General features: G+C 41.1%; 1 protein-coding gene across 3 annotated transcripts in view; it reads right to left on the bottom strand.

Annotated features, from left to right (window-relative positions):
- Positions 1-1,052: 1,052 nt before the first annotated feature.
- Positions 1,053-13,904, bottom strand: part of MTO1 (mitochondrial tRNA translation optimization 1) — a 33,010-nt gene continuing 20,158 nt past the window's right edge. For all 3 annotated transcript variants that reach the window (XM_075554892.1, XM_075554895.1, XM_075554893.1), the window contains exons 11-12: positions 9,359-9,519; positions 1,053-7,057 (exon numbers count right to left, since the gene is read on the bottom strand). In XM_075554892.1, coding sequence (XP_075411007.1) covers positions 6,896-7,057; positions 9,359-9,519 — 323 coding nt within the window. In that variant the 3' untranslated portion in view covers positions 1,053-6,895. The remainder of the gene's footprint in view (positions 7,058-9,358; positions 9,520-13,904) is intronic.

Here is a 13,904-nt window from a genome sequence, read left to right on the forward strand (position 1 = left end):
GGAACTAGAGGAAAGTTGTATGTTTCATCGTTGCTACATTGCACTCTGATTAGATTGTCTCCTCCCCGATACCATTCTGGAAGGGGATGTCCAGTGGCCTATAATGAGCTTTGGGTCTCCCCCCATCACTCCCCCCCCCCCCATTCACTATAAGATTTTTTGTTCTGATGATACCTGATCCCTTAGACACCTTGTGATCACACAGGCTGGTGTGCTTCTTCCATGTGGCTGGCTGTACTTTTTCCAAGACAGATTTGTTGGTTCTTCTGGCAGTCCATGTACTATCAATATTCTTTGCCAGCACCATTATGCAAAAGTATTGGTTCTTTTCCGGTCTTCCTTATTCAATGTCTCAAAGTTCAATTTTCACAGGATGACTCATGGCTTGGGCCAGGTGTACCGTAATCTTCAAAGTAACAAGCTTGCTCTTCAACACTTTAAAGAGGGTTTGTGCCACAGATTTACCCAATGCACTGCATCAGCTGACTTCTTGACTGCTGTTTCCGTGAGCACTGACAGACAATTTCTATTTTTTCTCAGTTTATCGTAATATTACCTAGTGTTCCAGTTGTGAGGAATTTGGGTTTCTTTTCATTGAGTTGTAATCATTACCACAATCAGTTGTGGAACATTCTCTCTATTCTTGCATTGTTATTAGCATCTCGTGTTCCCGCAATCTCCTGTCAGAATGTTCTTTTGATAGACTTTGGGTTTCTCTTTCAAGCCTCAGTGGGTCTCTACAGAGTTGGCAACTCAGAAAATACCTAACAACAAAAAAAAGGTTTATATTCAGTTATGGTTAGCAGGGTGCCTGACCATAGGCTCATAACTGAGTGTGTATATTAGAGATGTCATGTCTTAGAACAAAAATTTTTTCTGTTGTCAATATCGATTTTTAAATTCATTTTATTGAGGGCTCATACTTATCACAATCCATACATCCATCTATCGTATCAAGCACATCTGTTGCCATCATCATTCTCATTTGCTTTCTACTTGAGCCTTTGGTATCAGCTCATTTTTCCCCTCCCTCTCCAACCCCCACTTCCTCATGAACGCTTGATAATTTATAAATATTTTTTCATGTCTTATACTGTGTCTCCCTCCTCCCACTTTTCTGTTTTCTGTCCCCCCAGGATGGGGTTTTAGGTAGATCATTGTAATCAGTTTCCCCTTTCTGCCCCACCTTCTCTCCACCCTCCCGGTATTGACACTCTCAACACTGGTCCTGTGAGGGGTTCATCTGTCCTGGATTCCCTGTTTCCAGTTCCTATCCGCACCAGTATGCATCCTCTGATCTAGCCAGATTTTAAGGTAGAATTGGGATCATGAGAGTTGCGGGGGGGAAGCATTTGAGAACTAGAGGAAAGTTGTGTTTCATCTTTGCTACACTGTACCCTGAATGGCTCGTTTACTCCCTGAGACCATTCTGTAAGGGGATGCCCAGTTGCTTACAAATGGGCTTTGGGTCTCCACTCCGCACTCCCCCTCATTTACAATTATATATTTTTTTGTTCTTTGATGCTTGATACCATCGACACCTCGTGATCTCACAGGGTGGTGTGCTTCTTACATGTGGACTTTGTTGCTTCACAGCTAGATTGCCACTTGTTGATCTTCAATCCTTTAAGACCCTAGAAGTTGTATCTTTTGATAGCTGGGCACCATCAGCTTTCTTTACCACACTTGCTTATGTACCCCCTTTGTCTTCAGCGATTGTGTTGGGAAGGTGAGAGTCATGGAATGCCAGTTTAACAGAACAAAGTAGAACGGAACTTATTATCTATAGTATCTCTCTCTGCTCCTGACTGTTTTTGCTCAGAGGTTTAATATTTGGCTTTGAATTTAAGGTAACGTATACTCCTTGTGCAATGGATAAATAGAAGACTGATGATTTTTTTGCTTGGAGAAAAATATACACAGAGTCTGGTCTTTATAAAAAATTTTAAAAGTACTTCCTTTTAAAGTAGGTTGTATGCTTTTGGTGTATTCGAGTGCTATTCATATTTTGATTGTCTACACTTTAATAAGAGTGCAAATCAGCTTTAAATAATTTTAAGGGCAACCAACATAATTAAAGACTGAAAATAAGTTAGTTACTGGGCTGGATTTAAAAACAGCTGTTTAGCTTAATGAACTCTACTTGTTCCCATCCAGTTGTCTTCAATGCATAGTGACTCTGTAGGTGTCAAGAACAGAACTGTGCTTTTCAGGGTTTTCAGTTGTTTTTGGGGAAGTTGATGACCAGGCCTCAGAGAGACTCAAACCTCCTTTTATGCAGCTGCGTGTGTTACCTTTGCACCAACCCAGCACTCCCCATGAATATTGAGGATCATTATCTTAAAGTAGGGGGACACTTTTAAATAGGCAGAAGGCGAGTGAGGAGATGGTATGGGGCCATACCTGACCTCCAATGGATTAGGAGAATCTGACTCCCTACCAGCCCAAGGCTGATTGCCACAGGACAGAGATCAGACATGTCTCTGCCTTCCACCCTTGTTTATTCTACCCCGGCACCAACAGTCCTTCCACTGTACCTCTGTGCTGGATCCAATAATCCATCTCAATGGCCACACAACGCACAATCATGAGGGTTTATTTGGGCAGTTAATAGGTTACCACAAGTGAGGTTCAGAAAACACTAAGCATAGAGTCCTCCTGTCCACAGTGCCTTCTCTGCTGTGTCAGTAGGTAGGGATGGTGCTCAGAGACACAGTTCCTTGGCCTCTGCCTGCTTGGGCAAGTGCTGTCAGTGCTGACAAATGCTCAGAGGGCACCCCACTCTGCAAGCCAGGCTAACACACAAAGGCACTCAACTCTATTCATTCTGAGGGCTGGGAAACCCACTGCTCTGCTTCAAGGTATCGACACAGCTCCTCTGCTCAATCTCATGGTCTCAGTGCACTTTCCCGGCTCGCTGTCTCAGAGCTGTGGACACCGGTGCTTCCATTGCGTTCACCAACGATTCCCTCTCCTGCTTCTGAGATCCTCAGTTTACTCTTTAATCCTGACGAGTGGCAAAGCTGACCAATCTCTGAGTTAGATGATTTGTTTGCATGATCCCTTGTTTGCATGATCCCACTCAGTCATTTGGTGGGAGTTACAAAGACTATGGGGAGAAGTAACTTTACTTTACCGCAGTGGATGTTCAGAGTAAAGCTCATACTCTCCAACTTGTCTACAACCTCTAGATTCTGAGCTAACCTTTACATGAGACTGAGTTGGTGGTGGGAAAATGAAATTTCTTAGAATGGCTCCTCTCTCAATGTCTTTGTAACTCTCACCCAATGACTGGGTGGGACCCACAAATGGGGCATATCATATGAAACATTCATTCAGTAGATAAGTGGGAAGAAGAATACAGCATCCCTGGAAGAACTAAGAGAGAATTCCTGGACTATGAAGGAAGAAGAGCCAGCGAATGTTCAAGATCTCTCTCTAGCTGAAGGAGCAGAGGCCAGGGCACACCAAGACCAGAGGCACCAGAGCAGAGGAGCTGTACGTAGCACTAGCACCGGAGGCCATGAGGCTGTGAGGCAGAGCAGTAGGCCGGCTTCCTGGCCCACAGAACAACCCATTACCATTCCAGCCCACGGTGCGTCCCCTTTGCACAGGCCTCTTTACCGTTCTCCTTCCCTCATCCGACGACCTGTGACGAACTTAACGCTTACTAGCCATCTCTTTGTTCATGCTGTGATGTGTCTTTGAAATGAACTTTAACACTGGTGGTCTGCGGTAGGTGGGAAAAATTACAAGTGCAGCCAACTTCTGTAGAAAGCTGACTATTGTCAGTGATGGGGGTTTCTCTGAAGTAACTGGATCGAGCAAGTTCACATTTGCTGTTTTGAAATAATGTTTCAGGAAATCTAATCTTTTATAACAATATTTAAAATTTTGAACGGTACGAGGTTGTGTACCCTAAAGTAAATGCAGAATCTAAATCAAATGTTTCCTTAAACAGTTTCCACGAGAACCACTGTTGTAATGATACAGCATTGCAGCTCTTAACCTCTTGAAAAGCTATGCCGTGGGAGGGATACTTTTCCTTTACAGGTGGAGTGTCATGAGATTGTCAAGAACCTCCCTCCCAACATATTTAGGAGCTTTGTTCCCTTCAGATAAATATTTGTTATATTCCATTCAGATTGCACCTACGCATTGCTTTTACTTGTGTTAAAAAAATTTATAAAAAGAGCACCTTCCCCCCTTTCTAATACTAAGCAGGTAGCATAATATACTTCCTTTAAAAAGTATATAATACTGAAGGTAAACAAGCGGTCATCTAGCTGAGAAGCAGCAAAGCCCACATGGAAGAAGCACACCAGCCTGTGTGATCACAAGGTATCGAAGGGATGAGGTATCAGGCATCAAAGAACAAAAAAATCCTATCACTAAATGAGGGGGAGTGCGGAGTAGGGACCCAAAGCCCATCTGTAGGCAACTGGACATCTCCTTATGGAAGGGGCGTGGGGAGGAAATGAGCCAGTCAGGGTACAGTGTAGCAATGATGAAACATTCAACTCTCCTCTAGTTCTTAAATGATTCCTTACCCCACCTCCACAATCATGATCCCAATTTTCCTTACAAATCTGGCTAGACCAGAGGATGTACACTGGTACAGATAGGAACTGGAAACATAGGGAATCCAGGACAGATGATCTCTTCAGGACCAATGGTGAGAGTGGCGACACCAGGAGGGTGGAGGGAGGGGTAGAAAGTGGGAACTGATGACAAAGATCTACATATAACCCCCACCCTGGGAGATGGACAACAGAAAAATGGGTGAAGGGAGATGTCGGACAGTGTAAGATATGACAAAATAATAATTTATAAATTATCAAGGGTTCATGAGGGAGGGGGGAGCAGGGAGGGAGAGGGAAAAATGGGGAGCTGATGCCAAGGGCTTAAGTGGAGAGCAAATGTTTTGAGAATGATGAGGGCAACGAATGTACAAATGTGCTTTACACAATTGATGCATGTATGGATTGTGATAAGAGTTGTATGAGCACCCAATAAAATAATTAATATATATATAGTCATTAGTGACACCATGGTTAAAGCACCTGCGTGCTAACCCAAAGGTTATCAGTTCAAATCCACCAATTGCTCCTCGGGAGAAAGATGTGGCAGTGTACTTCTGTAAAGACTTACAGCCTTGAGAACTTATACATCAGTGGCAGTCTTCCACCAGCCTGAGATCTTGCATCATTGAATGTGCTGCATGAGTCTGAAGAGAGATTTGTGGACTAGTATTGGATGTATGGACTAATATTGGACTTATGAACTTGATCTAGACTGGGTGGGTTGTTTTCGCAATATATAACTGCTCTTATATAAAGTTCTTTTTATACACATATGAGTCTCTCTGGATTTGGTTCTCTAGTCAACCCGGACTAACACAGGGACCCTTTGGGGGCAGTTCCACTCGAAAGTCCCTTTGAATTTTAATAAAATTTATGGCAACCGGCTTACTATAATTAATATTGTCTGTAATAAAGAATTCTGCTTGGGAGTAACCATAATAACTAAGAGTTACAGCCTTTTGAAGTTACTAAATCAAATATAAAAACTAATTCATTATTCTAAATGATCCAGCAATATAAGCACTTCTGCTACTGACCTACTGCTTTCAAAGACTAAAATTAGATGACACAAATCCATGAAAACTGAGCTACATCCAAGTGACTATATGTGATTACAACAACAAGAGAGTTGGCTGGTAACTCTCCAGATAGGCTTAACACAGATCTGCAGCCAAAGTGACTCTAGACTCTTGGAACTGTCCTGAGTACACCTGCTTAGACTGGAAGCTGTCCTGAAGGCTGGTACAGAAGATATGGGTTGACATTTCCAGAGACAAGCATGGCTTTCTGGCTCACTGGACTGCATGTGCTCTCTCGTCTACTGAAAAGGCTGAGCTGTCTGAGAAGCCAGTCAAAGGGCCCGGATGATCACTCCACCTTAGCCCCTGTAAGCACACCATTAAAGCATCAAAGAACAGGAGTGCCAGCAATACCCCGGGTTTCCTACAAATTTCTTGACTTAAAAACAAGGAGGGTTTCCTACAAATTTCTTGACTTAAAAACAAGGAAACACTAGTCATCAGTTATTGTGGAGGTACCTATATGTCTTCAATGTTAAGCCATTATGGCCATGCTAGTTCCATAAGGAAGTATTGTTATTGTATGCTACAAATTACCTTTATTTTCCCTTAACCAGGTTACCAACTTTCCACATCGCGTCTTCAATGTCAGAAAACAACAGTAATTTCCAATAGTCCTATATTATAGGGCTTTTCCTACTGTTCAAAAGTGAGGATTGCCTGTAGAAGTATAGATGTCTTCAGAGTCGGCTTCCACTCTCCGTGCTATATTTCAGTTTTAGAAATTAGCTGATTAATTCCAGATGATTTTGTATAGTCTCACATTTTTAGCCCTAAAGACTTGGTGACTGGTTAATGAATTTTTCCTAATGCCTTTTTATGTAGCCTAAATATGCAAAGATTACTAACTTCCACAACAGCTTCGAAGAAAACATTTGTACTTCGGAGTATTTAATGGACACAGCCCTTAGGAGTAGGCAAATTTGTTATGGCTAGGTTTTTAACCGCAGCTTCAGTTTCATACACATTAATGCCACTCTTATATGCACACCACACAGGGTTGTAAAAGTGGGTTAGGGCATTAGAGCTCTTGGAAGCAACAGTATAAATATAGAGAGCAATGATATTTTCAGATATTTAAAAATAACAAAACACCCAAACAATGATAATCTCTGTCCTCTTCATAAAATAATGACAAGGCTATTTTAACAAGTTTGAAATAGTTCTTATCTCCTAATTATACTCCAACGTTGATTAAATTATCTTTTAAAAAAGTCACCCGTGAACAGAGAGCTATAACTCTCTCTCCTGAAGCTTGTCTGTATCACGCAAGTATTGACCAGTTTGCGGAAATTCATTCACAGTTGCTTGTCCTCGCTGAGTGTTCTTCACAAATCTAAGCAGATTGATGACGGCAGCAGGTGTCACTCCAGGTATACGACTAGCAGCCCCAATCTAAGCATCAAAACAACAAGAAAAATACGTACGAGCTACACCAAATCCAAACTTAAAGACTTCTCAAACTCACTGCTACCAAGTCAATCCCATCTCTTGCCAACCCAATAGGGCAGGGTCAAACTGCCCCTGGGTTTCCAAGACTAAATCTTTATGAAGAAGGCAGCCTGGTCTTTCTCCAGAAGAGTGGTCGGTAGTTTGGAACTGCTGACCTTGCAGTGAGCAGCCCAACATGGAAACACTCCTATCTCAGAAGGAGACTCCAAGGCTCAGAAACCCAAATGGGCAGTCCTACCCTGTCCTATAAGGTTGCTGAGTTAGAATCAACTCGATGGCAATGAGGTGACCGCTAATAACTTGTACAGTACCATTTATGAAATATTTCCAACAACTAGTATCTTAAGCTAGCTTTAAAACAAGCCTGGTAAAATAGATAAGGAAAATAAGATTATTATTATGTCTCATTTTTAAAATGGTGAAGGCGAAACAAGTCCATGGTCGAATAATCGAGACATAGTAGAGTGTCTCTTCAAAGGTAGGTCCTCTTCAAAGGCAGGTCCATAGTCCCTTACCTGGAATCCCTGCAGAGTATGCCTTGTGAAAAGATACACCTGACTGATGTATGTACCTTATCCTCGAGTGTGTGGGATACACTCTATAATTATTCTCATTGATACTTTACTAGTGAATTTTCACAGTGAAGTATATGAAAACAAGGGGGCCCCAAGATGTTTGCGGAAAATGGAATTAAAAGATAATGGGATTTTCCCATGAACCTCGTATTTTTCTATAAATAATGTTAAGACTACATAGCCTCATGAAGGTTCGAGGTTTTGCAGTCAAATGAGTTTGTGGCAACCTTGTCAGGCCTTTCTGTACTTTGGAACTGTGGATCTGAAATGGTGAGCAGTGCTTCATGGGATTCTATGTGTCGATGGCCTCCGTGCACGTCTCTCACAGGGTCGCCATTAGCCACATGTGGCCAGTGGAACAAAGTGGAGTTAAGCTGTACTCAATTGTGGCCGCATTTAGCATGTAGCTACATACTTTTGTTGGTAGCTACATATTAAACAGCATAGTCTATGATTATCCATTAAAAAACAACATATAATACTTAAAATGGATAGTATATCTAGGGCTATATAATGTAAGGCCTCCCTTCCTGGTTTCCATTTGCTAAGAATGCCATCCTATACTAAATGAAATACTCCTCCCTTTAAAATCATTTTCAAATTTTTTAACATACCATATTTGTAAAAAACTGATAAAGTGAAAAAAATGTACAGCTCAGGATTAATAAAATACAAGCTACACCAAACCCAACCAAACCCACTGCTACCAAGTTAATTCTGTAGAATTGCCCCATGGGGTTTCCAAGGCTATAATCTTTTTTGGTTTGTTTTCAACTGTTTGTTTTGAATTAGGTGAAGGCTAACAGAGCAGATCATCAAGTTTACATTCGAGGCTCCAATCTTTATGAAAACAGACTGTCTCACCTTTTTCCTGCAGAGCGCGGATGAGTTTAGACTGCGGGCCTTTCTGTTAGCAGCAAGCACTGAACCACTGTGCTACCAGGGCTCCTCAAAACGCAAGCTAGCAGTCTTTCATATTTGTAATTGGAAGGCCACGACTACTTTCTCTACGATAATAGTTTGTCTGACTTGGGTCTCTGCATGCATGTGTGTGCACACTAGAAGGCATGACGTTGGAGACCCCAGCCACTCCCCTTTCCTCTCAGTACTGTGAAAGGCAACACCACGGGACTCCGAAGGAGTGGTCAAACAGTGATCGTAAAACTACTGATAATGCAGTTTGTATTCAAAGGAGCTCCGGTGGTGCTGTGGGTTAAGCATTGGGCTGTTGACTGGAAAGGTTGCTGGTTCAAACCTACCAGGTACTCTGAGGGAGAAAGATGAGACTGCTCCTGTCAGGATTATAATCCTAACAGTCCTATATGGGGTCACTATGAGTCAAAATCACAGTGAAAATGTTTTTTAATTTTTCCTTTTACGTTCTTTTAAGCTATAGATCTGCACTAGTCTACCCTGATGACTCAACATATGGTTGGGATACAAGAACAATTATAATCAAACCAATTTCTAACTTCTAGTCATTTACTTCGATGAAGCTTTATTATCCCTCATAACGATATGTCAACACCTATCAAACATAGAGATACAGGTAAACAGGAAGTGAAGTATTGTTTGTAAACAGTTATATGTTCATTCTAGCCCTCACTTTAAAACCATGAAAGCACTGGCTACATACAGTTATAACCTGCTTCTGTTCCTATTTTCTTACCGTTTGCGGCCGACTGAAATGTAGTTTCTCTCTAGCTTCATCCGATAAAGATATATCCTTGAGAGTCAAGTAATCTAAATCTTTTGGTAGCTGGAGAGCTTCATCTCGCTGAACTTCTTCTATTTCTTGTTGCTGATGGAACAATGCTGACTCATAAATGGCTGGTGAACGAAATGAGCATTATGTTATGTTATGTAGATTACATTAACAATTTACATTTATACATCAACTCCAAACCAAACTCACCGGCATCGAGTCGATGCCGACTCATAGTAACCTAAAGGGCAGGGTAGAATGATTCTGTGAGTTTCTGAGACTGTAACTTCCCCCGGGAGTAAGTAGGCCCCGTCTCCCGAGGAGCAGCTCAGTGGTTTCACACTGCTGACCTTTCAGGTTGCAGCCCGACGTGTAATCACACCACCACCAGGGCTCCTTACATTTATACAGCCTCTTACACATGAAGCTTCTAAAAGTATGTGGAAGAAGGGACGGAAAAGACCATGGAATTTTCCCCATGGACCTTTAAGGCCCCCCCCCCCTTTATTAGTTCATCCAACAGCCATCTCAACCTCACTAGATCGGCTCGGTGGGTGTTCCCTTTTGCGGCTGACGTTGGGACGCTAAGATAGAGAGGGAGTTTGCAGATTTACAGTAACATTCTGCCGGTAGTTTAATGCACGCCCTTTACATTTTAAATATCTGAGAAGTTAAAAGGCGAGTCAGTGAAAATTTCTATCAGAATATTTCTCTCAACAGATTGTGGGTTTGAATTTTAAGTTCCAAAAGAGAGTGTTTCTCTATGAAAATGGTTTTCTGGGTTATGGCCATATAAACCCATAATTTTTGAAAGTGGGACTTTTGGTTGGTAGCACATACTACTGATTTTTAATTAAGGTTCTATTTAGAAGTGATGTCTGAGACCATCTAAGCCCTGGTCCCATAGAGGATTATGTATTGGGCTGCTAACCACAAGGTCAGCAGTTCAAGCCCATCAGCAACACCATAGGAGCTTTCTGCTCCTGTGACACTTTATAGCCTCAGAACCCCCTCTAAATGGACAGTTCTACTCTTTCCCATAGGGTAGTAGTGAGTGAGGGTTGATATACGGAAATGAACTTGGCTTGGTTTTAGAAGTTATGTTTACAATAGCCCAACAATTATTTTGTTCCTTAAAGTAGTCTATTCTTAGAAAAACAAATGGAAAACCCTGTTTCAAAACATAAATCAAAGTGGTCATTCTGTGTATTCAGAACACAAGTTCTCTCTAAAGATTTTGTGAACATGTGCTGTTTTCACTTGTCTGTCAGCCAGGAGGTCCCAGCTCTTGGCCTACACCCACCAAAGAGTTACCTTTGGGGCATAGGTCCAGCAGGAAGCCCCAGTGGTGTGGTGGCTATGCGTTGGCCTGCTGACAAGGTCAGTAGTTTGAAACTACCAGCTGCTCTGCAGGACAAAGATGAGGCTTTCTACTTCCATAAAGAATTAGTCCCTGAGCAGTTCTGCCCTGTCTTTTAGGGTTACTGTGTTTAGGCATTGACTTGATGGCAGTGAGTTTGATTTGGTTTTGGTATGGATACACCATTATCCTCCTGGGCTTTAGTTTCTCTAGCTAGAAATTTCCAGGGTCAGTCCAGATGATGCCTAAGGATCTTCACAGCAACAAAGAATAGTTATGAAGTGTCTAAGCTTTGTAGTTCCAACAACCCAGGTCCAAATTCCAGCTCTGTAACTCACTGATTGTGTGATCTCATTTGTAAAATTAGCAAAAACAATAATGCTAATAGCCACCCTTCATAGGTAAGTTCTAAGTATCAAATGAATGTTAATTCTTAACTTTTTAAATACGATGTTATAACTCATGAATAGATTTTTTTCTACTTACTTCCTTTTTTATTAAAAGATCATTTTATTGGGGGCCCTTACAGCAATGATAACAATCAATTGTATCAAGCACATTTGTACATATATTGCCATCATTATTTTCTAGACATTTACTTTCTATTAAGCCTTGGTATCAGCTCTTCTCCCCACCCCACCCTCATGAATAGATTCTTTAGGGTATTCACATATGAGGTACTACATAAGGCACACACACACACACGCACACGCACACACACACACGATCAAAACACAACGATGGCATGAGGAAGACTCTTACCAATTGATTTCTGCCTCCAAGCAGCTTGTCACCTAGTGAGGGGACCTGAACAGTAATCTATATTTTATTTTTACTGAGTACAGGTCTTTTTTGTTTTTAAAGCCACAGGTATACCTAAACGTCTTTATATATGCCAGAGTCTTTTAAAAAAATCAAAATAGTAGTGAGATAATTTATTGTGCCAGCCTGGCTGATAAACACAAGTGGGATTAATTGAACGGCGGAGAGATAAGTGGCTCGGTGAGCCTCGCCTTTCTTGTTTCTCGCTCTTTAATCATCAGACCAGTGTGCGGCTGCCTTGCTTGTTCTGTGCAATTTACAGGGCACACTACCTGTGGGACGCCTAGCCTGTGGACTGTGTCGCTGTAAGCTGAGGTCCCTTTAAGACCACACAATTTGAATTTACATCTTCAGAGCTGAGGACTGACAGTTGGTGACCTAGCTGACGGTTGGGGACCTGTCTTGCTGTTTGCTGCCTGTGCTGGGATAGCCTAGCTCTCTCTACAGAGGACGACCTGGTGGCCCTCAAGACTTGAAGGACTGCCAGTGTCTCACAACTCTCACGGGAGTGAGTCACACTGAGCCATTTGTACTGCTTTATAATTTAACTGTTCATTTCTTATATTATATATCAATCTGATTATAACTTAACTGTTCATTTATTGTATCATATATCTGTTTATAATTTAACTGTTCATTTATTGTGTTATATATCTATCTTTATAAAGAAATATATATATATATATAAAATTATCAGCAATCTGGTTTTATCTCTCTAGAGAACCCTGTCTAATACAAGTAGCTACCTCATAGACCAACAAGTCAGGGTTTCTTAAAGATAATTGTTCCTGAATTATTCTAATCTGAACCTAGTGATTAATCAGAAAAAGTGAAATTGTAAGCCAAGTTTAAAATACATAATTTTGTCTTTTTTCGGGCACTAACTGCTCAAAATGTTCAATAAACCCTTTTTTATTCAACTGAGAAATCATGATGCTAACCTAAAAGGTCAATATTACTTCTTATACATTAGTACACCACCAGTCTTTAGTCAAGGAACCGAGGTGGCATTAGTGGGTCATTCATTGGGCGGCTAACCAGAAGTTCAGTGGTTTGAAACCACTAGCTGTTCCTCGGGAGAAAGGTGAGGCTTTCCACTCCTGTAAAGATTTTGGGTCTCAGATTTGAAAATAATTAACAATCTACAATCTATCAGGGGATCATGAGGGTTGGGGTGGGGGGTGGAAAGAGGGAAAAAATGAGGAGCTGATCCAAGGGCTCAATGGAAAGTAAATGTCTAGAAAAGAACAATGGAATGTATGTACGAATATGTCAGATACAATTGATGTATGGTTTGTAACAAGAGTTATAAGAGACTCCAATAAAATGGAAATGAGAAACAAATGGGATATATATGTGTATGTCATATATGTGTGTGTATATGTGCATGTGTCATGTATATGTCATATATATATACTGGCTCTCTGAAGCACACAGGGCAGTAGGTTCTACTCTGTCCCACAGGGTCAATGTGGGTCAAAGTTGAGACAGGGCAGGGAGTGAGTCTTCAGTTAGCACATTGTTTAACAAATGATTCTAGGGTTTCCAGTCAATTTCCCTTCATTGTTAGGTTTTTAAAACTTGAGTGGAGGGATGGCAGACAGCACTGAACAGTCTCTAAGGAACTTAAGATCATCCCTTATTTGCATGACATATGATTATCCAACTACTTCTACCCTATCCCCCCTACCACCCTGTTTAGCTTTTTTTCACCACGTAAGATTCTACCCCAGGAGAAAGCACATTTTAAAAAAATAAAGAAGCCCATATTAGTTTGTTCTATTTTTGTTTTGTTGGAAAATTTTCATAAGGAAAAACTGTTTAGTGAGTGTCTGTTTACAGTGATAAGAAATTTGGCAACAATTAGGGTTGTGATTGTACAACATGATGCTTGTCACTGATGTCATTAAATTCTGTGCCTGAAAATATACTGAATTAAAATATGTTTTTTACAATGAAAAAAAAAAGGCAGTGTACCCACACGTCTATGACCACTTGACCTTTGACAAGGAAGCTCAGTCTATCACATGGGAGAGAACAAATGGCATTGGCCAAACCAAGTCTGCACATTCAAAAGAATCAGGCTGGATCCCTAACCTCCCACTACATACAAACATGCTCAAAGTTGGATTGACCTAAATGTAGGACGGAAAATCACAAAACTTTAGTAGGAGTTTTGATCTTGAATTTTGAAATGGATTCTTAAGATATTACATCAAAAGCATCAACAAAGGAAAAGAAGAGATCAATTAGATTTCATCAAAATTAAAAGGCCCATTCACCATTCATCGTTTCTCGTACTGTGGTGGTTTGTGTGTTGCTGTTATT

This window comes from Tenrec ecaudatus, chromosome 7 (genome assembly GCF_050624435.1).
Source record: "Tenrec ecaudatus isolate mTenEca1 chromosome 7, mTenEca1.hap1, whole genome shotgun sequence".
Classification (NCBI taxonomy): Eukaryota; Metazoa; Chordata; class Mammalia; order Afrosoricida; family Tenrecidae; genus Tenrec; species Tenrec ecaudatus.